General features: G+C 56.5%; 3 protein-coding genes across 10 annotated transcripts in view; all 3 read left to right on the top strand.

The window, feature by feature from the left end:
* The window catches only part of LOC138807677 (dedicator of cytokinesis protein 3-like), a 187,051-nt gene extending 174,692 nt beyond the window's left edge, over positions 1-12,359 (top strand). For 6 of the 8 annotated variants that reach the window (XM_069993454.1, XM_069993455.1, XM_069993453.1 and 3 more), the window contains 5 exons: positions 3,444-3,562; positions 4,920-5,007; positions 8,566-8,688; positions 9,223-9,305; positions 10,534-12,359. In XM_069993454.1, the coding sequence (XP_069849555.1) occupies positions 3,444-3,562; positions 4,920-5,007; positions 8,566-8,688; positions 9,223-9,305; positions 10,534-11,043 (923 nt within the window). In that variant the 3' untranslated portion in view covers positions 11,044-12,359. The remainder of the gene's footprint in view (positions 1-3,443; positions 3,563-4,919; positions 5,008-8,565; positions 8,689-9,222; positions 9,306-10,533) is intronic. The other 2 variants (XM_069993452.1, XM_069993458.1) reach the window with 2 other exon arrangements.
* Positions 12,360-14,368: 2,009 nt separating this feature from the next.
* On the top strand, positions 14,369-18,248 carry LOC138807695 (mesencephalic astrocyte-derived neurotrophic factor). Its single transcript, XM_069993477.1, has 4 exons — positions 14,369-14,500; positions 15,114-15,241; positions 16,645-16,786; positions 17,812-18,248. The coding sequence occupies exons 1-4, from the start codon at positions 14,416-14,418 to the stop codon at positions 17,994-17,996; spliced, it is 540 nt and encodes a 179-aa protein (XP_069849578.1). The 5' UTR covers positions 14,369-14,415; the 3' UTR covers positions 17,997-18,248.
* A 1,703-nt stretch (positions 18,249-19,951) lies between these two features.
* LOC138807675 (putative RNA-binding protein 15B) lies at positions 19,952-22,951 on the top strand. The gene has a single exon (XM_069993450.1). The coding sequence runs from the start codon at positions 20,037-20,039 to the stop codon at positions 22,800-22,802; it is 2,766 nt and encodes a 921-aa protein (XP_069849551.1). The 5' UTR covers positions 19,952-20,036; the 3' UTR covers positions 22,803-22,951.
* Positions 22,952-23,664: the final 713 nt, after the last annotated feature.

Raw genomic sequence — 23,664 nt, 5'->3', positions numbered from 1 at the left:
TGAAATCACTAAGGTCCCCTCCCCTCAGGAAAGTGAATAGGGTTCTACCTCATTTTGCTTATCCCCATGTTGTGAGAAGTGGCATGGGAGTTTTGGGAAGAAAAGCATTAATAGACATTTTTTAGAGACACTCAGGGAAGGTTGAGAAAAGTCTTCTCCCTTTCTGGGGTAGATATTATGTGCAAATGTAAACAAAACAACTACATACAACTGGGCCCTACTGGCAAAAGTAAACAAAATGACTAAATCGAACAAAGAAGGATGGCAAGGGTAGATGCAACCAGAATGAGAGGAAGACAGCTGAGTATGGCGCCATACCAACTATTCACTGAAGAGACGGAAGGATCTTGAGTTTGAGGCCAGTCTGGACAAAGTTAGCAAAACTCTCAACAAGAGAAAAATGAAAGCTGTGCCCTGGTGGCTCATGCCTGCAATCCTAGCTACTCAGGAGGCTAAGATCCGAGGATTGAGGTTCAAAGCCAGCCCAGGCAGGAAAGCCCGTGCAACTCTTACCTCCACTGAATCACCAGAAAGCTGGAAGTGGCGCTGTGGCTCAAGTGGTAGAGCACTTGCCTTGAGCTGAAGAGCTGAGGGACAGCACCCAGGCCCACAGTTCAAGCCCCATGACCAACAGAAAGAAAAAAAAAAAAGAGAGAGAGCTGGAAATGTGGCTTAGTGGTAGACAGCTTTGCCTAACATGCATGAAACCCTAGGTTTGATTCCTCAGTACCACATACACAGCTGGAAGTAGTTCTGTGTGGCTCAAGTGGTAGTGCGCTAGCCTTGAGCAGAGAGAGAGGTTCTGGGACAGGTCCCAGGCCCTGAGTTCAAGCCCCAGGATTGGCAAAAAAAAAAAGCTGGGCCCAGGTGGCTCACTCCAGTAATCCTAGCTACTCAGGAGGCTGAGATCTGAGGATTAGAGTTTGAAACCAGCCTGTGCAGAAACGTCCTCATGAAACCCATCTCCAACTAACCACTCAAAAACCAGAAGTGGTGCTGTGGATCAAGTGGTAGAGCACTAGCCTTGAGCACAAGGAGACTCAGGAACAGCACCCAGGCCCTGAGTTCAAGCCCCATAACCGACAAAAAAGAAAAAAGATTTCTGAGATATAGTTCAAGCAAGTGCTTACTAGATAGACCCCAGGGTAGGAGGGAGCTGAGGACTGAAGTGACCTCTACACCACAGTATTAATCTAACCCATATTGCATGCAGGTCCGAAATCTGTCAGGCACAGTGTTAATAAGCCCTATGAGAAGTTGGGTGCTGGTAGCTCACGCCTGTCATCCTAGCTACTCAGGAGGCTGAGATCTGAGGATCACGGCTTAAAGCCAGCCTGGGCAGGAAAGTCCAACAAACCACCAGAAAACAGGGAGTGGTGCTGTGGCTCAAGTTGGTAGAGTGCTTGCCTTGAGCTGAAGAGCTGAGGGACAGCACCCAGGCCCACAGTTCAAGCCCTATGACTGACCAAAAACAAACAAAAAAAACAAGTACAGTACCCCTTTACTAAGCACCAGAAAAGCCACTGTAACATGAATCCAAATCCTCAGCAGAGCACCTGAGCCCTGCCTGGACCTGCACACTGATGTCCCCCCACCTGCACTTGAATCAGGAATAGTGAGTACACAGATGTGGGGCTGGCTTCCTGAGCCAAACTGAGCGCATGAGCTGCAATAACATGGACAGCCTGAAGAGGTAGTTTCAACACATGCCTGGTGTGGAATGGGTATGAGGTAGGAGTTTGATGTGACTGAGTTGATGTAAAGGTGCTGTGAGGAGGTTTGGGGGGTTTGTTGTTCGTTGTTTCATGCTTGCTAAATGGAAAGCAAGCCCTGTCCAAAGGTGTTCTGAATTTCTCACTGGGAAGCCCCTAGACAGATCAACAGGATATGGAGCTTTTTTCCCTTTTTCTTTACATAGCCATCTTCTTGTGGTTGCCTAAAAGCACTTGTTTAAAAAAAAAAACAAACCTGCAAGTCAGTAAAATTCAAGCCAAGTTTTCCAGTTATACTTTAATAACTCCTTTATCAAATGAAGGTTATTTTCAAAGACTTAAGTCTTCAAGCTAGTCCTGAGGTTCTGCAGATTCTACAGCTCAACAATGGAAGAAGTTGTGGGGAAAGTTATGTTACTGATACTATTGATTTCTTGGACTAAAATGAATAGAGAGACTTCTCAAGGAAACCTGAGGCAAGCTGGCTGCAGAACCTTTTTTTTTTTGGGTCCAGTCATGGGGCCTGAACTCTGGGCCTGGGTGCTGTCTCTCAGCTCTTCAGCTCAAGGCGAGCGCTCTACCACTTGAGCCACAGCGCCACTTCTGGCTTTTTTCTTTTTGCTTATGTGGTGCTGAGGAGTCGAACCCAGGGCCTTGTGCATGCAAGGCAAGCGCTCTACCACTGAGCCACCTTCCCAGCCCATGCAGAACTTTTTTTAGCTGTGTCCTGATATGTTGGCACTGCCCGCCCCAGGAAGACCCCAGAGACCCCAGGCACAGCCTGTAGGAGCTGGTGAGCTATGCCCAAGGGCTGGTCCCAACTGTCTAGGTTCTAAGAGCATATTACAGAGGGGGTTTCGCCACCTGAGCCAGCCAGAGGCACCAGCATTCTCCACAAATGGACTGGTGCACTCTTGGCTTCTTATTAGATGTGCTGGTATCTAGCAGTGAACATTTGGAGAACTATCATAATTACCCACACCCCAAGAAATCCACCAAGTCATTCTTACTGCTTCTATGCAAGTTCTCTACCTGCACCTATAATCTGAATCTGATGACAGTCGCCTCACAACAGGTATAGTGTGGCCTTCAGAGGATAAAACACGAAGTAACTTACCTCTGGAGCCTGGGTTAAAGCAGGGTTCCATGCTTCTGAGCTCTCTGAAGGGAATATCAGAGCCACTCTACACAGGGTCACAGGTTCCCAGACAGCCTCGTTCTAGGGCTGCAGTAGGATTAGCAGCAGAAAGGCAGAGGCCAGGTGCTGGAGATCTCTGGCAGATGGTCCGGGGAGCTATGTGTCACTGGTATTGGGAGAAGGTAAGTATGTAGAGACCCAGTGTGATGTCAAAATGATGTGGCTGTTCCTTAAGTGTCTGTCTCTGTGTGATGATTCCATCACAAACCGGCCCACACCTGTGCTTGGGATTCCTAGCAGAGCCAAGCATCCAGGCCACACCCTGAGCTGCAGAGACCTTAACTTTCTCTGCTCCAGTTGTCAACTGTCCTAACCTTCTGCCTCTGAACACAGTGTATGGCGGGGGGAGGGGGCTTCCCAGCAGGAATGCCTTGGCTGGGTGACAGGTGCAGTCCCCACAACCACCTAACTACCAGATTTGCTTCATTCCTTTATATCTGCTGAGCTCACCCCAACTGTACGGCGACGTTTGACCACTGAGTCCTCCATCTGTGGTTTGTCATCTGTGCGTGATTGTTCTCACTTGGTTACAGGCTCTCCCTCTCTGCCAGATAAGTACCGCCATGCTCGGGAAATGATGTTGCTGCTGCCTACACACCGGGACCGCCCAAGCAGTGCCATGTATCCAGCAGCCATCCTGGAGAACGGACAGGTAGCAGCCCCTGCCTGCTGACTGCCCTCTGCTATAATTGTGTTGGCCTGAGTTCCCCTCGTTGCATTTGATGGATCTTCTGTGTTGTCTTGTATGCCTCCTGTGTTGTGACATAATAAAGCTGCTGAGCTCCTGAATGGAGGCAAGCCCCCCCCCCCAGGGCATGCAGTGTACCTGACACACACACACACACACACACAGTACAGGTGTAGGTAGGATGGCAGCAAGGTTGGACATGCAGTGTACCACACACACACACACACCCAGACACAGACACCCAGACACACACACAGACCCAGACCCAGTACGGGTGTAGGTAGGCTAGCAGCAAGGTTGGAACCAGTACTGCTTGAATCTGTTCCTCTGGCGAGCTTCCTGGACTACTCATTGCATCTGGCAGATGAAATCAGTTCTTTGCAACCCATCCTGAAGTGGCTGTGAAGAAGACAGGTCAGGAGGATGTCCTTGCTGTGTGTAGGGCATCCTCACTGGACAGGTCTGTCTCTTAACTGTCCAGCCTCACTGTTTGCTGGGACTCAACTCTATACCTTTTACAACAGCTCCCCAAACACCCTGCCTAGAGGCCTGAACCAGGTGGGGCTTGAACTCAGCTCTTCAGCTCAAGGCTAGCGTTCTACCATTTGAGCCACTGAACCACTTCTGGTTTTCTGAGTGGTTTATTGGAGGTTTATTGGACTTTCCTTCTCGGGCTGGCTTTGAACCTCGATCCTCAGATCTCAGCCTCCTGAGTAGCTAGGATGACAGGCGTGAGCCACTGGCGCCCGGCTGCACCTACCCTTCTGAGTACATCAAACTCACCTTCAAATAAGCACCGCCAAGTGCCAGGATTTTCTCAGTGGCACCTCTCTGTTCCCGATCAGCCCTCCCAAGGAGATTTGCCAAGCTCCCACTAGAACAGCATGTGATTCCAGGCTTAGTGGCTGCCTTCCCCTCCCCTTGGTGCTGACATGGAGTTCACATAGCCTCTCTAGGAGGTGACATCTATCAGTGCTCATTGGGAAAAAGGGATCTTCCAGTCCTTTCTATAAGGAGATCTCCCTGGTAGACAGGTGGATGTGTGCACAGGTAGAAGGCCCAAGGTGCCTGAGTCCTGCACAAGACAGCTTGGGATGGTGCCTCAAATGTCCATTGAAGTGCTCAGAACCAGTCTGTCCTGCAAGTCTTCCCAAGGGCTGGCATCAGCTTCTCAGTGCATCTCAAGCATGAGCCTCCCACTGCTTTGGGCTCATCTGATCTTGGAAGATCCTGACTCCTGCAACCCACCCTACTACTTCCCAAGATGTAGCTGGTTATTTTCACACAATGATGGGTGTTTCTCTCTCTCTCTCTCTCTCAGCCACCAAACTTCCAGAGGGCCCTGTTCCAGCAAGTAGTTGGAGCCTGCAAACCCTGCAGTGACCCCAATCTGTCCATGGCTGAAAAAGGTATTATTCCCCTTCTCCAGGACTGCCTACATGCTGATCACCACACTGAATGTCTGTCTTGTCCCTCCAGCTGACAAGGGATGAACCATACCCCAACGAGACTATTCATTAATGCTAACCAATTCCTAAGCTCACCCTTTTACCCACATGTGGTTTGGATCTTGTTTTGTCTGTATTTCTCCCTTTCGCCCAGTCCCTTCCTCTGAGAAGCCTCAGCTACCCTTAACCCAACTTGATGCAAACTCAGGCTGCGGTGGTAACCTCCCCCCAGGCTCTTCTTAACCAGCCCCCAGAATTCAACAAGCCCTTTGATCCCTTTGGTCTCTCAGAAACCTCTCCTAGGAGTTCAGAACAAGCCCATAAAAGCCCTAACAGGAATGAAAAGGACACACCAAAATGAATTTCCCAAAGCTCAGGTTCTCCATAAGCAGTCAGTGCTCCAGAAGAGTCCCGTTGAACAGCTGCCATGAGTATACCTAAATTACAAGGCCTTCACTCACCCATTCCACAAGACTGAGAAGTCCTCCTCAGAACTGCAGCTCTTTAGAGCACATGGCATTTTACCCCATGTTCTGCTTCTGTGTGCCTGTATGACCCTTATAACTGGCCTAAAGCAAGCCCTAGACACTTGATAGAATTTAACACAGAACAGTACCGAAATGGGAACAGTGGTGAGTTTCCTGCCACCCAGAAACTTTGTCCCCTGGATTCTTTTCCATCTGTTGGAGTTTATAGCATACTCCAGGGGGCTGTCCCCTGTCCTGTCAGAACAGGTCCCTCCCAGGTTTCCATCCTGACGTCATACCTGCTGACCTCACTGTTCCTGGTCCTCGCTTGATCATCCTGGAGGACAAGGACCTCTGTGTCGTATTTAAGGAGACGAAACACTTGGTTTCACACCCTCAGTGCCTGGTGGGCATATTGATGCCAGACGATGAGCCAAAAGGGGTTGCTGAAGCTGCCTTCCCAGACTCAAGGCTCCGCATTATGAAAACAAACCACTCCTTGGGCTCCTGCACCTATGAGCCAAGACAGGGTTCATTTTTTGGCTTTGAGGACCAGAATTCACAGTGGCTTTTCTTCAGTCTGGAGTACAGAGCAGTTAAGAACTAGCCAAGAGCTCACATAGTCTCAGAGCTCAAATGAGTGTTAGTGGCCAGACCAGGATGCTACGCCAACTGGACAGAGAAAAGCCTCAGCCTCAGGCACACTGTAGCAAGAAGCTAGATAAGCCTACCCTGGGTATTGGAGGAAAGGCAGAGTGTCCCAGACCACAGGATACACCAAGAGCAACCATGTCCACACCACAACAAATTAGGTATTTGCCTGGTAGCAACACATCTGCCCTAGATTCCTAACTGAAAATTCCAGAAACTGTGCATATGGTGGCTATTCTCTTGTCAGTTAAAATCTTGGGTTCCATAAGGACCCTACCTCTCACTTGCATAGACCTTTTGGTTAATGTCTTTTCCACCAGGAAAGCCTGCCTCTGCTAGAAGGTGTGCACTGGGGGCCCTAGGCCAGTGCTGGCCAGATAATGCTAGAGGATACAGGGGGATTGCTATTCAACTACGATAAGTCATCCTGTCTTAGCCCCTGTACATGGTAAAGGTCCACAGGCCTCACTGCTCACAAACAGCAGGCTAAGGCCCCACTTGATGGCTTCTGGTTCACATGGAACAGCTCAGGTAGACACCCTTTGTACACCATTACATCCTTGCCAGCGTCCTTCCTCCACATTCTTCCTTTTGCAGCCCTACAGTTCTTCCAGGGGCTGTAATACATTAGAGATCCTGATCCATCAGATCCCTCAGATCCATGACTTTTTTTTTTTAATGGGTATGAAGCAGTTCTTTTGGAGGGAAGATTGCCTCACTACTTAAGAACATGTAGCTCCTGCCATGTCTTGGAAGGAGCATGAACAGGAATAGTTCTGCTCTTGGGGTGGCTCAAGCCAGTGATGCCATGTGCAGAAACTTGCTTGATGCTCATCAGCCTTGGGATTCTTTCCTCCCTGCGTGAGAAACAGCTGGGCTGCCACAGCTCTCCTTCCTCATGTTAGACAGCACCTGGCTGAGCCAGCCTTGGAACTCAGGCTGTTTGGATAGTAACATTTTCTCTTACGCTGCTGTCCCTGAGAAAGAAGGAAAAGGACCTATCAGCTCCTTATTCCTGGATCACGATGGGCCCATCCCCTTTAGCCATTCTCCTCAAAGTCCAGACTCTTATCTCCAGCAGGCCTTGGAATCCTCAACTCAGTGACTGATCCAGGAAAACCAAAGCCTCTGGTGACTCTAGTTTCCCTTTAGCTCCTGCTGCCCTCCCCTGCTGCTAATAGCCCATAAGGCTCCAGAGAAAGGGCATGTTTCTTCTTGCTGACATTAGTTCTCCAGGAGGAATTAACCTTTCCTATGCCTGCAGAGTGATCCCCTAAGTTCTTTTTTTTTTTTTTTTTTTTTTTTTTTGTCGGTCGTGGGGCTTGAATTCTGGGCCTGGGCGCTGTCCCTCAGCTCTTCAGCTCAAGGCGAGCACTCTACCACTTGAGCTACAGCGCCACTTCCGGTTTTCTGGTGGTTTATTGGAGATAGGAGTCTCACGGTCTCTCCTGCCCGGGCTGGCTTTGAACTGCGATCCTCAGGTCTCAGCCTCCTGAGTAGTTAGGATTACAGGCGTGAGCCACCAGCGCCCAGCTGATCCCCTAAGTTCTAACCATTGTTCTTCTCCCTCTCTCTCCTACATCTGTTGCTGAGGGTGGCACTGGGCTTCTTCCTTAGTCTGGAGCCCACTCTATTTTGTATCTGTGGCCAGTGGGCACTTCTCTAGATGTCCCAAAGCATCCACAAGCTCCACAGCCTCTCTTACCTCTCAGGAAGCAATGGATCCGACAGGCTGGGTTCGCTACTTTTCTGAAACAGTTGCATCGCATACCTCTCCTTGCCTAGACAAACTCTGTGTCATCCCCAAACCCAGCCAGTGGGCATAAGAGCAACAGGGATAGGTCAATTTCAGTGTCACCACAGGTCCCCTGTGGGGCCAGTTTAAGAGACAAGTCATATATATTCCCTGGCTGTGCTCTGGAAGCCCTGGAAGGGATAGTCTTATCACCTGGCTTGCTCCCTGCTTTCCCCCTGGGGCCTGGGTAGAAGAGCCCTGACCTTTGATTGGTAAGGAGCTCTGTGACCTGCCTTATGTATTCTCAGTCTCTTCAGCCTCTTCTGTGGTCTTCTGTCCTTCTCTGCCTTCTCTTCTCCTGCCAGATCTGAGACTGCAGATGTTCGCTTCTTGCATTTACTGTCAGCTTGCCACATCCTGAGCACTCTTCAGACATCATCTTACTCTGCTGCCATCCTCTGGGCCAGCTTCCATTCCTTGCCCTTGCCTCTGTGGGCTGTTGTGCCTCGTTTGGCCAGTCTTTAGTTCCCAGAGCTGGCACGCCACTCCCATGTGTACTGGACATACAGTGCACACTTGGAGAAGCCACAGATCATAGGACAGGCTTCTCCTGGACAGTGGCTCAAGAAGTAACCTCCATTCATGCCATCTCTTTCCGCCCTTCAGCGGTGCCAGCAGCCCCCAGCAGCTGGAGTCTGGATAGCGGAGCCCACGAGGCCCAGCCCTTCCTGTCTGCCCACATGGGGCACATCCTGGCTCCCCCAGTGCCTCCCCGAAGCCTGCTGCATGGTAAGGAGACCTCCAGTGGGTCCCTAAAATAGTCCTTGGTCTCAGACACTGCTCAAGAGCCAGATCAACAGCCACGTAAGATGAGAAGATAAGGCAGTCTCTGGGCCAGCACAGGCAAGGAGAACACATCAGGAAAGATCTTGCAAGGCTTTGGGGTCAGTAAATTTCTGAGTCCAGCAGGTTAGCTCAGTAAGGTCGCACCAGCCAGGGAGGCTGAAGACTGCAGAATTCACCTCTGTCAGGTACGCCACTCATCAGCTGTCATCCACCAGCCAATTAGGCTGCTGCTGCTGCATGCAGCCCATTGTCCCATAGGGTTGAAGCACGTACTCTTCATGGCCTCCTGTGTGCAGTGAAAGCTATTTGCACCAGCAGCCTGTGTTTTCAAGAACATCAATGTAAAAAGTTCTTTCTCAATGCAGAGAGATCCACAAGGGACTCCTCCCACACCTGCCCAGTTGGCTCAGCAAAATGGTGCTGGTGTACAGCTTAGCAGGGTTCCCAGCTGAAACTCTGGTTCTGTTCCCTTTGCAGGTCATTATTCCCTACACTTTGATGCCTTCCACCATCCTCTGGGTGATAACCCCCCAGCCCTCCCTGCCAGAACCCTGCGCAAGGTAACGTACTGAAGAGCCACTTCCATGGCTTTATCTGCTGTAGAGTCACCCTGGGGTCTACAAGAGGAACTTGAGCCCTTCCCTGCTCACTTGTCCCTCAGAATCCAGCTGGCAGAAGCTGGTGGTGCTAGAGCCATACTTGAGCCTCAGGTAACCGATAAACTTTGCAACAAAACTGATGAGGACAGGGAGATCAGAGGATCTTGGAAACAAAAGACAGTACCAAGAGTACGTGGACACAGAGCTCTAAGGAACTTGGGAGCTGAATACCACAGGCTCTCGAAAGTAGCTACGTAAACATCTCATTGGTTGCTCATACAGCCTTTTAAACTAGCATGCGGTGAAAGTGAGAAGCACCAGGCACCAAAGCTTTATGGAGCTAAGCTTCATAAAGTCAAACTTCTAGGGTTAAGTTCAGCCTTGGTGTTAAATCTTTCTGCAGGCGCTCGGAAGGTGGCTCAGTGGTACAGCTCTTGCCTTGCATGCATGAGGCCCTGGGTTCGATTCCTCAGCACCACATAAGCAAAAAAATGCTGGAAGTGGCGCTGTGGCTCAAGTGGTAGAGCACTAGCCTTGAGCTGAAGAGCTGAGGGACAGTGCTCAGGCTCAGAGTTCAGGCCCCACGACTGGACCCCCCCCCAAAAAAAAAAAAATCTTTCTGCAAATGAGAAGACTGGGTCAAAGAATTTAGTAATAGGGCTGGGAATGTGGCTAGTGGTAGAGTGCTTGCCTAGCATGCACAAAGCCCTGGATTGTATTCCTAAATACCACATACACAGAAAAAGCCAGAAGTGGCGCTATGGCTCAAGAGTGCTAGCTTTGAGCAAAAGAAGCTCAGGGACAGTGCCCAGACCCTGAGTTCAAGCCCCAGGACTGGGAGGCCGTGGGGGGGGGGGAGAGACACTATTTAGTAACAGAACCATGACTCCAGGGTCTTCTCTGCCCTCCCCAACTAGCCTGATAACTCAGCCTTCTGTCAATAACTGAAACCACAGACAGCCTAGAACTTGGCCCCAGGGTGCACCCAGCCAGGGCAAAGAAGTGCAAGGATTCTGGGGCTTCTTGGTTTGCTTGGGTGGGACAAGGGTTGCTGAAGAAATAAACTGATAGTTGATGAGGTTAAAGTTTACATTGTAAACACTGTAACGTAGACTCTTATCTCCACGTGGCTGGCCAGTCAGCCTGTCTAGAGAGGGATTCTAACGTGCCCACCCTTTCCTTCGCACAGTCACCTCTCCATCCCATCCCAGCCTCCCCCACAAGCCCTCAATCAGGCCTGGATGGCAGCAACTCTACACTGTCTGGCAGTGCCAGCAGTGGTGTGTCATCCTTGAGTGAGAGTAACTTTGGGCACTCCTCCGAGGCCCCACCTCGAACCGACACCATGGACTCCATGCCAAGCCAGGCCTGGAATGGCGATGAAGACCTTGAGCCACCCTACCTCCCTGTCCACTACAGCCTCTCCGAGTCGGCTGTCCTGGACTCCATCAAGGTCCAACCATGCAGAAGCCACTCAGCCCCGGGGTGCGTCATCCCTCAGGACCCCATGGACCCGCCTGCGCTGCCACCCAAGCCCTATCACCCCCGCTTGCCAGCCCTGGAGCATGACGAAGGCATGCTGCTGCGTGAAGAGACCGAGAGGCCGCGAGGCCTGCATCGCAAGGCCTCACTGCCTCCTGGGAGCACCAAGGAGGAGCAGGCCCGCATGGCCTGGGAGCACGGCCGGGGGGAGCAGTGAAGGGCTAGGAGGCAGCTGCCACCTTCTGTGAGCAGCTGACCCAGCACTCCAGGTCCGGAAAGCAAATCCCTCCCAGGGAGCTGGCGAGGCTTGGCACTCAGGAGAGAAAACGCCTCGAGTCTGTTCTACTGCCGTGAACTCACGGGCTGCCATGTTCAGAGGCCACAGCAGCATGAAGGGTTGTGGTATCTTTTTCTTTTTCTTTCTTTCTTTTTTTTCTTCCCCCGCTTTCCATTTCTATGAATTTTCCTTTCTTTTCCTTTATGCAGTAGATGCTTTCTTCCTCCTGCAGTTCCAGACTCCGTGGAGCTAAACAGAGATATTGCACAGATGAATTGCTTTACAGCATTGCAGGGCCCGGGAGCAGGAGCGCAGGCTCTCCCTCCAGGGCTGAGATGCACAGAAGAATGGAAATTGCACTAGGGACCTCTTCCTTTGCTGTGTGGACAGGAAAGTTCATGGTTGCATTCAGGGATTGCGAGGACCACATGGGCTACAGGTCACAGGTGGACACAAAGGGGCCACAAGCTGTTTTTGCACAAATGCTTGTCCGCCTGCCCACTCTTCCATCCAGGAGCGTGCAACTGAGGGGCTGGTCAGGCCAACCTGCCAACTCAGGCACGTGACTAGCCTAACTGCATGCCCAGGGCACACTGCCAGGCTTCCATGGGCCAGCCTCGTCTCCTGTTCCACCTTGGACTTGTCTCATCATTTGTATTTGACTGGTTGTTCCCTTCCAATCAGAACACCTCCAGAAGCCTACCCGGTGAATGGATCTGCAGGGTCGTCTCCCACCCGCCGAGGCTTGGAGCCCTGGAGGAGCAGAGCCAGAAGGGCTCTCGCTCCTAGAGGCTAGGCCCCTTCTCATGTGCTAGAGAGAGATGGTGTAAGAGTGAGGCTTGTGTGTGGCAGGGGCCAGAAAGCTCTACTAAGCTTTCCCAGGTGGCTAGAACGCCTGCCATGAGCTCCTGAATCAGGGATTTTCAGCACTCCCTCTGAGCCATGGGGTTGGCTGCCCAGCCAGGCTTCCAGGCCCTGAGGACGTGCGTGGGTCACATGCAGTAAACTCTTGGGTAAAAGGGGTGGGAGGAAACTTCTCCCTTTGGAAGTAGCCAAACAGAATTGTCATCTTCCAAGTAGCCAAGTAACAGCACCCCGCACTAGGCCCATGGGGACCACCACTCAGGGTTCGTTTGGGGCGGGCAGGATGATAGTTTCTCCAGCCTCCCCAGTCTGTTGGGCAGGGTGCAGTGTTGTCTTTATACGAAACTCTTTCAGGTCAGGGCACTGATTTTTCCTCTTGGTGTATTATTTGGGGGGGGGGACAGGGTGGGGTGGGTATAGTACTATTTTACCAGGGTGCTTCTAAGTTACTTAAAAAAAAAAAAAGCTGTCTTTAAGACAAATTTCTTCTTTCATTTGCTTGAGTTCACATTACTACTGACGGTCATGATTGCCTTCTTATTGCACAGGTGTGTTGCTGCCAGTTCCTTTGGCCTCTATGGCCAGGCCCTGGACCCTAATCCTTCATCCCTTCCCCACAACCCCTTTCCAAACAGAAAAGGCCATCCATCAAGGTGTTTTGCTCTTGTAAGCAAATGCCGACTTGTTTTACAGCAATGCCAGCAAGTAACCTATGGGGAAGGACGGAGGTGTCTGTCTGGGGGTTATGACCAGCGGGGGGGCTTTTCTCATCCAATCAGGATTACTCCACGCTGCGTGGGACAGGGGCTACTCAGGAGTGGACAGTCAAGGCAGCTCCAAGCTCGAAGGGCAGACCTGTTCCTCAGCCTAGATTCACTTGCAGTCTTGTGTCTAGGGACCATCTGGGGTTCACATAGGTCAGAGGGTCAGGGGTTAGCTTTGCATTTGATTCTTAGATAGGACAGCTTTAGATTTTTTCAGGCACTTCTGACCCTCACGTCCCCAGATCAGGCAGTTACATGGAAGACACCTTACCTTGCTCTGCGTTGGTGGCCCAAGAGTAAGAGAGGAGTGTAGATTCCTTGGCCTTGTTTTTCCAAGGTGAAACAAACTTGTGTTTTTTCCTCCCCATTTTCCCTAACTGGATGAAATGGACACCTTCTGATACCCTTTTGTTGGAGAATCAGCCAGTTGGAGGGAAAATAGGAGGCCGGAGATAAGAATCCTTTGAAAAGATTGTGAAATACTGATTTTCATTCTTTCAAGCTTATTTGTAAATACCTATTTGAATGCTGTGTATTTGTACAGGAATTTGAGCAAAAAATGTATAGAGTGTGATGTCCAATTGGTAATCAGCCCTATAAATGTGTTTTTAACCTCTGGCATTCTGTGCTTATTTAAACAAGAAGACTAACCACTTCCTTTGTGTATTCATGTCTGAAGAAAAAGTGGTTTAATTTACCTGTGCCAGAAAAGTTAAACAAAAACCCTTTGTACCAATGTCCCGAGAGATTCTCTGCTGTATATATTGTGGTAGCATGTTCGAACTCCAGCCAGTGATGTGAATTTTAGATGTAAATATCTGCCCCTGGACTCTGCTCCCCGCTCCCTGGATGCTGTGATGTGAATTAAAGATCATACCTGATACCCGAACACTGATTCGTGAGTGGGGCGGCGCAGTGCCTTTCCCTCTCTGGCTCCGGCCCGTGGACGGGACCCGCTCCGCTCGGGAGGCGGGGGGGGGGGGGGGGGGGCGGCCGGGAGCGCCGGGGACGGCCGGGGACGGGCACCGGGGGCACCGGGGCCTCGACGCCCTTCCCGAGCTGTCGAGCGCTGCGGCGCGCATGCGCGGGGGGGGGCGGTCCGCCGGCCGACAGCCCCGCCCTCGACCCCTGACCACGTGACTGCTGGCGGCCAGGGATTGGCCCCCTCGCCACGTGGCTTTTCAAAACAAGGAGGCAGAAGAATCCCCACGAGCTTTGCCCACCAGCCGCTACTCCCCGTGCCCGGCGTCACACGAGACCCAGAGCTCCTGGCCTGCGCCGGAAGCCGGGGGTCACGGCGGAGGGTGTCCGGGCCCCAGGCTGGGGGCGGGGACGCTGGACGACTCGGCACGTGCCGGAAGGACGGCCACCACCTGAGCCGGAGCAGCCGACACCTGCCCCTATCCAAGATGGCGGTTCCGCCGCTTCCGGCCGGCCGTCCCGGTTCAATCAGCGGCCGACAACTGTCGAGGGCCGTCACGCCGCCAGCCAATGGGGAAGGGCAGCGTGGAGCGGTAGGTCTGCACTCCGGCGCATGTAGACCAATGAGGCGGCGGTATGTGGGCGGGCTCAGAGGCCCTCCACCAATGGGGAGCCCTGGCGTGCAGCCTGGGTCCCGGACGCGGCGCGGCGCGGCGGGTGCGGTTCAGTCGGTGTTTGGCGGCGGCGGCGGCGGCGGAGGAGGATGTGGGCCACGCACGGGCTGGCGGTAGCGCTGGCTCTGAGCGTGCTGCCGGGCGGCCGGTCGCTGAGGCCCGGCGACTGCGAAGGTGCGGGGGGCGCGGGCGCGGGTCCGCTCTCGAAGGCCGGCCCGACGGCGGCCTTCACCCCACGAAACCAGACCGGGCCAGAAGGGGGCCCGGGGGCCGCCGGTGGGAGGGCCCAGAATAACATTGCTTCGATGGCGGGGGGGGGGGGGTCGTGCTGAGAGGCGGCTTGGCCTGACACGCACCTCATCCCGGGCCCCCCGGACCCCCCCGGGCCCGGACGGCCTTGGAGGCGGGGGGGGGGGGGCTCGCAGTTTGTAAGCGCAGGTGAGCAGCATTGTGAGCGTTCTCAGACTCGGGTCGGTTTGCGAGGTCACTGTGAGTCCCTGGCTCAAGGACACGGTCTCGTTTGGGGTTTTTAAGCCCAAGTGGAACAGGATGTTGGGGGGGGGGGTGGATCATGGGGTGATTTCCCCTTCCTCCCCCCTACCCCCCCCACACAGACACATCCCCTGATGAGGGATCCCGGAGCCGAATTTGGACATCCGTGGGCACCTGCGGTGATTGGAAAAGCCACTGATTCTGTAGCCCAAATGGCTACGGTTTTAAGGGTCGAGAGTGCCTATCTGGTTACTGTTGAGCTTCTCCAATTCCTTTTCTCTCTTTGTTTTTCCAGTCTGTATTTCATATCTGGGAAGATTTTACCAGGACCTCAAAGACAGAGATGTCACATTCTCACCAGCTACTATTGAAAAAGAACTTACAAAGTTTTGCCGGGAAGCAAGAGGCAAAGAGAATCGGTTGGTGAGTAGCTAGTGACCCCAGCTGACCCCTGGCACCTGTCTGCTCTCCACGATGGGGCCGTAGGTCTGGTTCTGAGGCCCTGCATCAGGTACTCTGCGTGGTGATGGTTCTGTTTGGTAGTTATTACGCGCCTATTGTGAGTTGAATGCTTGGAAGATCAGAAGAGAAAAATGACAGACAGACATCTAGCCCCAGGAAGAAGAGAGCCCTAGATCGTTCAGAGGGTAGACCGTGTCAGAAGGGGGTCAGTTAAAGAAAGGTCATTGAAGTGGGAGTAAGGGAATCCTCACATAACCTTACCTGGGCAGAAGAGGCAGGGAGTGTGACTACTCAGGTACCAGAGAGAGCTTGGTGTGTGAGGGCCTCAGATTTACACTGACTGGATCTGACTGCCAGTCTGTGCCAAGGCTCAAAAAAAGAGAGAGAGAAATGTTTTGACTTTTTGCAGGGGAGGGAAGGAGGCTTAAACTCAGAGCCTCTAGCTCAGCTTTTTTTTTTTTTTTTTTATGGCCATGAGGCTTGAACTCTGGGCCTGGGCGCTGTCCCTCAACTGTTCAGCTCAAGGCTAGTGCTGTACCATTTGAGCCTCTGCCCCACTAAATGGTTTTCTGAGTGGTTTGTTGGAGATAAGAGTCTCTCGGACTTTCCTGCCCGGGCTGGCTTTGAACCGAGATCCTCAGATCTCAGCCTCTTGAGTAGCTAGGATGACAGGCGTGAGCCACTGGTGCCCGGCTAGCTCAGCTTTTTCACTGGTAGGCACTCTATGCCATTTGAGACACGCCTCTACTTCCAGCTTTGTGCTGGTTGATTTGTCTTGAATTTTTTCTGCCCCAGCTGATCAGCATTGTTAGTAACTCGGATTACAGGTGAGCTGCAGGCGCTTGTCTGAGATGCATGGCATGCATATGCCAGTCCTGGAGTTTGAACTCAGGGTCTGGTCACTGTCCCTGAGCTTATTTTTTGTCGGTTGTGGGGCTTGAACTCTGGGCTTGGGTGCTCGCTGTCCTTGCGCTCTACTGCTTGAGCCACAGCACCACCTCTGGTTTTCTAGCAGTTTATTGGAGATAAGAGTCTCAAGGAGTTTCCTGCCCCGGCTGGCTTTGAACCATGATCCTCAGATCTCAGCCTCCTGGGGTAGCTAGGATTACCGACGTGAGCCACCGACGCCTGGCTGTCCCTGAGCTTTTTGCTCAAAATTAGCACTCTGCCACTTAGGCCACAGTTCCAATTCTGATTTATTTATTTACTTATTGGTGGCTAATTGGAGATGAGAGCCTGGTCAGACCAGCATTGAACCATGATCCTCAGTTCTCAGCCTCCTGAGTAGCGAGGATTATAAGCACGAGTCACTGGTGCCCAGCTAAGATGACTTTAGAAAAAGCTGTTGTCCGTTCTTGCTGCAGTGCTACTACATTGGGGCCACAGATGATGCAGCCACCAAGATCATCAACGAGGTGTCAAAGCCCCTGGCCGCCCACATCCCTGTGGAGAAGATCTGTGAGAAGCTGAAGAAGAAGGACAGTCAGATCTGTGAGCTGAAGTATGGTGAGTCTGAGGTCAACAAACATGTCTGGTGGAGCTTGCTCTCTAGGTGGAAGAAGGTGGTAACGGCCATTGTGAGTGTGTTGTGGGGTGCGATAGGTGGTACTCAGAGTGAGGGGATGCCGGGGAACTTGGCGTTGAAGCGCCACTGGGAAGGTATGTGCCAGCACACTGCAGGCGGCTAGTGAAGCACCTGCAGCTGACAGGAATGTGGTCAGGCCCCAGAGCTCCTTACAAGTTGATGAGAACTTTAAATTTGATCTGAATGAAGCTGAGGAGCTTTCGAAGTTTTGTTTTTTGTTTTTGTCTGTTCATGGGGCTTGAACTCTGGGCCTGGGCACTGTCCCTCAGCTCTTCCGCTCAAGGAGAGCATTCTACCACTTGAGCCATAGCACCACTTCCGGTTTTCCAGTGGTTTATTAGAGATAAGAGTCTCATGGCCTTTCCTGCCAGGGCTGGCTTTGAACCATGATCCCAACCTCCTGAGTAGCTAGGATGACAGGCGTGAGTCATCGGTGCCAGGCTGCATTAAAAGTTTTTGAGCAGAGAAGCAATATAATCAGACTTGAGTTTTTCAAGCTTGTCGGTGCTGTACCTCCAAAGACCCAAACATGTTTAGCCCAAGAGGGACCAGGCCACCACAGCTGGGTGACTGAGCCCATCTCTGGCTGGACAAACATAGGCAAAGTCTAAGGCCATTGTTTTTGTGGTGACTGAAATGTCCAAGGCCCTGTGTTTTCCCACTTGTGTCAAGGATTCTTGCTATTCTTCTAAGAGTGTTCCGGGCACAGGTTAACTGACTCCACGTTACTCTGAGCTTATGTTTGGTCCTCCTGTGAAGAATGGCTGGGGGGGGGGCACCGGGGGGCGGCTCTGTGCTACACGCCCTGCGGTGGGCGCTGTCATAAAGGGCACTGACCCCACAGCCAGTAGAGTTGGTGGTTTTAAGGAAGGGTTTGGCCCTTAGGAGTGACATCTTAGCTCCACGGGAAGCTGCCACCACTCTTCATTTCCCACTCTCCCTGCAGACAAGCAGATTGACCTGAGCACCGTGGACCTGAAGAAACTCCGGGTGAAAGAGCTGAAGAAGATTCTGGATGACTGGGGGGAGATGTGCAAAGGCTGTGCGGAAAAGTCTGACTACATCCGGAAGATAAACGAACTGATGCCTAAATATGCCCCCAAGGCAGCCAGCGCTCGGACTGATTTGTAGTCTACCCAATCTCTGCTGCACCTGAGGGGGACAACAGCTGGCTCCCCCCGCCCCCCCCCCCCAAAAAAAAAAAAGCCTTTTTGTAATTTATTTTTTAAGCGGGCTCCTGACAATACAGATGTGAAGCCTAGAGTGTTCCTGATCATGCTGACTCGACAGAGTCACCTTGAGGGGTCACTTCCTCTGTTGCTGGTTGCTCTTGGACTTCAAGAAACATGTGTGGGATTTTTTTATTAAAGGGGGAAAAAAAAATTCTAGCTGTCCTTGGAGAGTTAACTGTGAGTGCTCACACAGCTCCTGCAGCCGAGGAAGCTTACTCATTTGCCCCACAGCCCAGCAGTGCTAACTGCCAGGGCCAGGACATAGGCTCAAGGCCTGACATCTCAGCCTGGGGAGGGGTTGGGCTTGACACCATGATCCAGGATGAGGGCCTGGAAGTTCCAGGTTCAGCTGAGTGCACCCAGACCGCAGGCAGCTGGAGTGTGCTTAGTGTTAACATTGCTATAGATATGCCTGGTCGTGGGGGCCTGAACTCTGGGCCTGGGCACTGTCCCTCAGCTCTTCAGCTCAAGGCTAGCGCTCTACCACTTGAGCCACAGCGCCACGTGCGGCTTTTTTCCTTATGTGGTGCTGAGGAATCGAACCCAGGGCCTCAGGCATGCAAGGCAAGCGCTCATACCACTGAGCCACCTTCCCAGCCCATGGTTTTTAGCTACTCTACTTGGTGGTCAGGCTGGGCTGCAGCTCAGTGGAGGCACCTGTCCACAGACTAAGGGGAGGTTTTGCTTTGCTTATGTGGTGCTGAGGAATCGAACCCAGGGCCTCAGGCATGCAAGGCAAGCGCTCTACCACTGAGCCAACCTCCCAGCCCATGGTTTTTAGCTACTCTACTTGGTGGTAAGTGTGGGCTGCAGCTCAGTGGAGGCACCTGCCCACAGACTAGGAGGGATTAAGAGTTAATCTTGCTTTCTAAAGAGCTGGCCTTCCCTCAGATCGCTTCAGTTGTGTAGTTCCTCAGTTCACTTTGTAATGGCCATTAGGACCTGCCATGGAGCTCGGCTATCTTCCTCCAAGACCATTTCTGCGTCTACGCAACTGCTGCTTATGTGTGGGAAGAGGAAAAAGTTGGGTGCACTCCCCATCCTACAAGTTCTCTGAAGTTGGGCCAGGTACATCTTGTCTGATCGAAAAACACCCAATAGGCTTCACCTGGCCTCTGGAGGAGGACAGGCCAGCGAGCAGTCAGTGTGGCAAGAAGTGGTAACTTTGCCACGGGCCCTGCTTTGTGCCTGCTCTGGCTGGACACCAAGGAGTCCGTCTCTCCTAAGCGACAGGTGTGCGGTCTGTATTTGCTGTGGCTGGATCCGACCAGGCGCGTGACCCTTCTGGGACAGGAACTGGTGACCCTGGATGCAAAGGACGTGCAGGAAGCGGACGGGGCCGGGGCGTCTGTGCGCAGTGCTGAGGCCTGCGAGTCCCAGTTTGGACGCCGCTCGGTGGCAGGTGTGGGAGGTCGAGTTGGAACCTCTGCACTTACTGGCTACTAAGTCGCTGCTCCGTTCAGCGCTGGCCCCAGGAGCATAGAGGTCAGCCCCGCCGGCTGGGGTTCCGCACAGAACCCACTCCTGGCCGCCAGCGCCGGCTGCTGCGCGCAGTGCCGCAGGCTGACCACGCGGTGGCGCCCGAGTCCGCGGCTGTTGCTGCGCGCAGTGCCGCACGCTGACCACGCGGTGGCGCCCGAGTCCGCGGCCCGGCGCGCGCCGCGGGGGGGGGTCACGTGACGCAGGCCCGCGCAGCCGGATGAGGTGTTCCGGAGGCGACGGCTGCCCCGCCCCGCCGCGGTCACGTGACGCACACCGCGGCGCAGGCAAACCACGCAACGCCGCGCCCCTCGGCGCCGCCCCCGCCCCGCCCCGCCGCCGCCGCCGCGCCGAGCCCTTTTGTCCAAGATGGCGGCGCCGGGGGCGCTGCCTCCTGGGCCGTCAGCGCCGCCGCTGTGAGGGGCCCGCGGGCCGCCCGCCCGCCCGCCCCGCCGGCGCCATGAAGCGGCAGAGCGAACGCGAGTCGAGCCCGGGCGGGCGCAGCTCGTCCTCGTCCGCCAAGCGGCCGCGGGAGCGCGAGCGGGAGGCGGAGGCGGGCGGGCGGCGGGCGGCGCACAAGGCCTCCGGCGGCGGCGCCAAGCACCCGGCGGCGGCCCGGGCCCGTGACAAGCCCCGCGGCAGCGGCAGCGGCGGCGGCGGCGGCGGCGGGCACCGGGACGGCCGCGGCGCGGGGGACGCGAACCACCGCGCGGGCAGCGGGCGCTCCTCGGGCTCGGGCTCGGGCGGCGGCGGGGGCCGGGCCGGCAAGGCCTCGGGGGACCCGGGCGCGTCGCCCCGCGCGTCGCCGCTGCCGCCGCCGCCGCCGCCGCCCCCGCCGCCGCCGCCGCCGGGCGCCGAGCCCGCGGGCCCCGGCTCGGCCGGCGCGCCCGAGTACAAGACGCTGCTCATCAGCAGCCTGAGCCCCGCGCTGCCCGCCGAGCACCTGGAGGACCGGCTCTTCCACCAGTTCAAGCGCTTCGGCGAGATCAGCCTGCGCCTGTCGCACACGCCCGAGCTGGGCCGCGTGGCCTACGTGAACTTCCGGCACCCGCAGGACGCGCGCGAGGCGCGGCAGCACGCGCTGGCCCGCCAGCTGCTGCTCTACGACCGGCCGCTCAAGGTGGAGCCGGTGTACCTGCGCGGCGGCGGCGGCGGCGGCGGCGGGGGCCGGCGGAGCGGGAGCAGCAGCAGCGCCGCCGCCGCCTCCACGCCGCCCCCCGGGCCGCCCGCGCCCGCCGACCCGCTGGGCTACCTGCCGCTGCACGGCGGCGGCGGCGGCGGCGGCTACGCCTACAAGCAGCGCTCGCTGTCGCCCGTGGCCGCGCCGCCCCTGCGCGAGCCCCGCGCGCGCCACGCCGCCGCCGCCGCCGCCGCCGCCGCCGCCGCCTTCGCCCTGGACGCCGCGGCCGCCGCCGCCGCCGCCGGCCTGTCCCGCGAGCGCGCCCTCGACTACTACGGGCTGTACGACGAGCGCGGCCGCCCCTACGGCTACCCGGCCGTGTGCGAGGAGGACCTGATGCCCGAGGACGACCAGCGCGCCACGCGCAACCTCTTCATCGGGAACCTGGACCACAGCGTGTCGGAGGTGGAGCTGCGGCGCGCCTTCGAGAAGTACGGCATCATCGAGGAGGTGGTGATCAAGAGGCCGGCGCGCGGCCAGGGCGGCGCCTACGCCTTCCTCAAGTTCCAGAACCTGGACATGGCCCACCGCGCCAAGGTGGCCATGTCCGGCCGGGTGATCGGCAGGAACCCCATCAAGATCGGCTACGGCAAGGCCAACCCCACCACCCGCCTCTGGGTGGGCGGCCTGGGGCCCAACACCTCCCTGGCCGCGCTGGCCCGCGAGTTCGACCGCTTCGGCAGCATCCGCACCATCGACCACGTCAAGGGCGACAGCTTCGCCTACATCCAGTACGAGAGCCTGGACGCGGCCCAGGCGGCCTGCGCCAAGATGCGGGGCTTCCCGCTCGGCGGGCCCGACCGCCGGCTGCGCGTGGACTTCGCCAAGGCGGAGGAGACGCGCTACCCGCCGCAGTACGCGCCCGCGCCGCTGCCCGTGCACTACGAGCTGCTGGCCGACGGCTACGCGCGCCACCGCGGCCTGGACGCCGACCTGCGCGTGCGCGACCGGACCCCGCCGCACCTGCTCTACTCGGACCGGGACCGGACCTTCCTGGAGGGCGACTGGCCGGGCCTGGGCAAGGGCTCGGACCGCAGGACCAGCCTGGAGGGCTACGGGCGCTCGGCGCGCAGCCGCAGCGGGGAGCGCTGGGGCGCCGACGGCGAGCGCGCGCCGCCCAAGCCCTGGGAGGAGCGGCGCAAGCGCCGCAGCCTGTCGGGCGAGCGCGCGCGGGCCGCCCACTCCCCCTACGAGGAGCGCGGCAGGACCAAGGGCGGGGGCCCGCCCGAGCGCGAGCGCGCCGAGCGCACGCCCGAGCGCGGCCGCAGGGAGAACCACGCGGGCGACGCCGCCAAGGACGGCGCGGGCGGCGGCGGCGGCGGCGGCGGCGGCGCGCTGAGCAACAGCCGGCACGCGGCCGACGAGCGCGGCGGCCACCACCACCACGGCGACGCGGCCGCCGCCGCCGCCCCGGACGGCAAGAAGGCGCGCGAGGCCGAGCGCAACCACCGGACCGCGGAGGCGGCCGAGGAGCCGCGGCGCGAGGCGCGGAGGCCCGCCACGCTGGGCGAGTTCGCGCAGACGCTGCCGCTGGGCTGGCGCGGGCTGCTGGTGCTCAAGAACAGCTGCTTCCCCACCTGCATGCACGTGCTGGAGGGCGACCCCGCCGTGCTGGGCGCGCTGCTCCGCGACCACGCGTCCGGCGGCAAGCTCACGCAGCTCAAGATCGCGCAGCGCCTGCGGCTGGACCAGCCCAAGCTGGACGAGGTGACGCGCCGCATCCGCCAGGGCAGCCCGCACGGCTACGCGGTGCTGCTGGCCACGCAGGCGCCGGCGGCCGGCGCGGAGCCCGGCGCGGGGCCCGCCGTGGAGCCCGGCCTGCAGCGCCGCCTGCTGCGCAACCTCGTCTCCTACTTGAAGCAGAAGCAGGCGGCCGGCGTCATCAGCCTGCCGGTGGGCGGCTCCAAGGGCCGCGACGGCACGGGCATGCTCTACGCCTTCCCGCCCTGCGACTTCTCGCAGCAGTACCTGCAGGCCGCCCTGCGGACGCTGGGCAAGCTGGAGGAGGAGCACATGGTGATCGTGATCGTGCGGGACGCGGCCTAGCGCGGCGCCCGGACACTTCCCGGGCTGACCCTGGGGCGGGAGGGGGCGCGGGGACTTTGAGGAGGAGGGGGGACCCTGCCCGGCGGCGGCCGTCCGCTGTCGTGTCTGTACTGGACTGCGGGAGCTGTCAGTAAAGCCTGGTCGGAGGACGCGCTTGCAAGCTGGTGCGAGTCCTGGCGTCGCGCAGGTTCTCGGCCTCCCCGCTGGGGAGAGGTGAGGGGGAAGGCGGCCTGGGCGCCTTGGCAGGCGGAGCAGACGGTGATCGGGGAGCAGGCAGGAAAGCCATGGCTGTGGGTGTCATTCCGAAGGCCGGCACGCATGCACCATCACAAACGGCCGGGAAATAAATGCAGGTTCAGGCGGTGCTTGTTGGAGCCAGGGCAAAGCCGTCTTCCAGGCCCTGGGAAAGTGAACCTTGCGCTGGGAGTGGAGGCGGCGGCGCCTCGCCAGTGTCCACTGGCCCCCGGCTGTGCGCACACAGGAACGGCGCGTGCATAGCGAGGCGCAGGCGCGGGGGGGCCAGCACCCCCAGCGGCAGGCGCGAGCCTTGTGTGGTGGTGTCGGCGCATTAGTGTTCCCTGCAGATCTGCGCATCAGAGCGAGGCTGCTGCACCTCAGCACACACCAAGAAAAGGAGGCGCCCCCGCCAGTCAGTGCCTACGCACACACACCTCTTCAAAGAAGGGGCCTCAGGCCCCGACTGTCACAGCCAAGTTTGGGTAAAGAGACCCCCCCATGGCGTGGCTCCTTCCTGCCTTCCCAGCCCCGGGGCTCCAGGGAGAAGCCGGGTTCACCCGCTCCATCTGAATTGTTGGTGAAGCTGCTCCCTCCCTTCCTCGGTGGCATGTGCCGTCTTCTCCCG

The sequence above is a fragment of the Dipodomys merriami genome, unplaced genomic scaffold, assembly GCF_024711535.1.
Source record: "Dipodomys merriami isolate MVZ:Mamm:240054 unplaced genomic scaffold, mDipMer1.0.p SCAF_427, whole genome shotgun sequence".
NCBI classification, from domain to species: Eukaryota; Metazoa; Chordata; class Mammalia; order Rodentia; family Heteromyidae; genus Dipodomys; species Dipodomys merriami.
The sequence above is the reverse complement of the archived record's forward strand: the minus strand, read 5'-3'. Positions and strand labels throughout refer to the sequence as shown.

Bases quoted from the DNA above. Each gene is read 5' to 3' on its own strand.
- LOC138807675 (XM_069993450.1), top strand. From the start codon at position 20,037: ATGAAGCGGCAGAGCGAACGCGAGTCGAGCCCGGGCGGGCGCAGCTCG.
- LOC138807695 (XM_069993477.1), top strand. From the start codon at position 14,416: ATGTGGGCCACGCACGGGCTGGCGGTAGCGCTGGCTCTGAGCGTGCTG. The intron at 15,242-16,644 runs GTGAGTAGCTAG...TTCTTGCTGCAG, and splicing joins GAGGCAAAGAGAATCGGTTG to TGCTACTACATTGGGGCCAC. The intron at 16,787-17,811 runs GTGAGTCTGAGG...CTCTCCCTGCAG, and splicing joins GATCTGTGAGCTGAAGTATG to ACAAGCAGATTGACCTGAGC.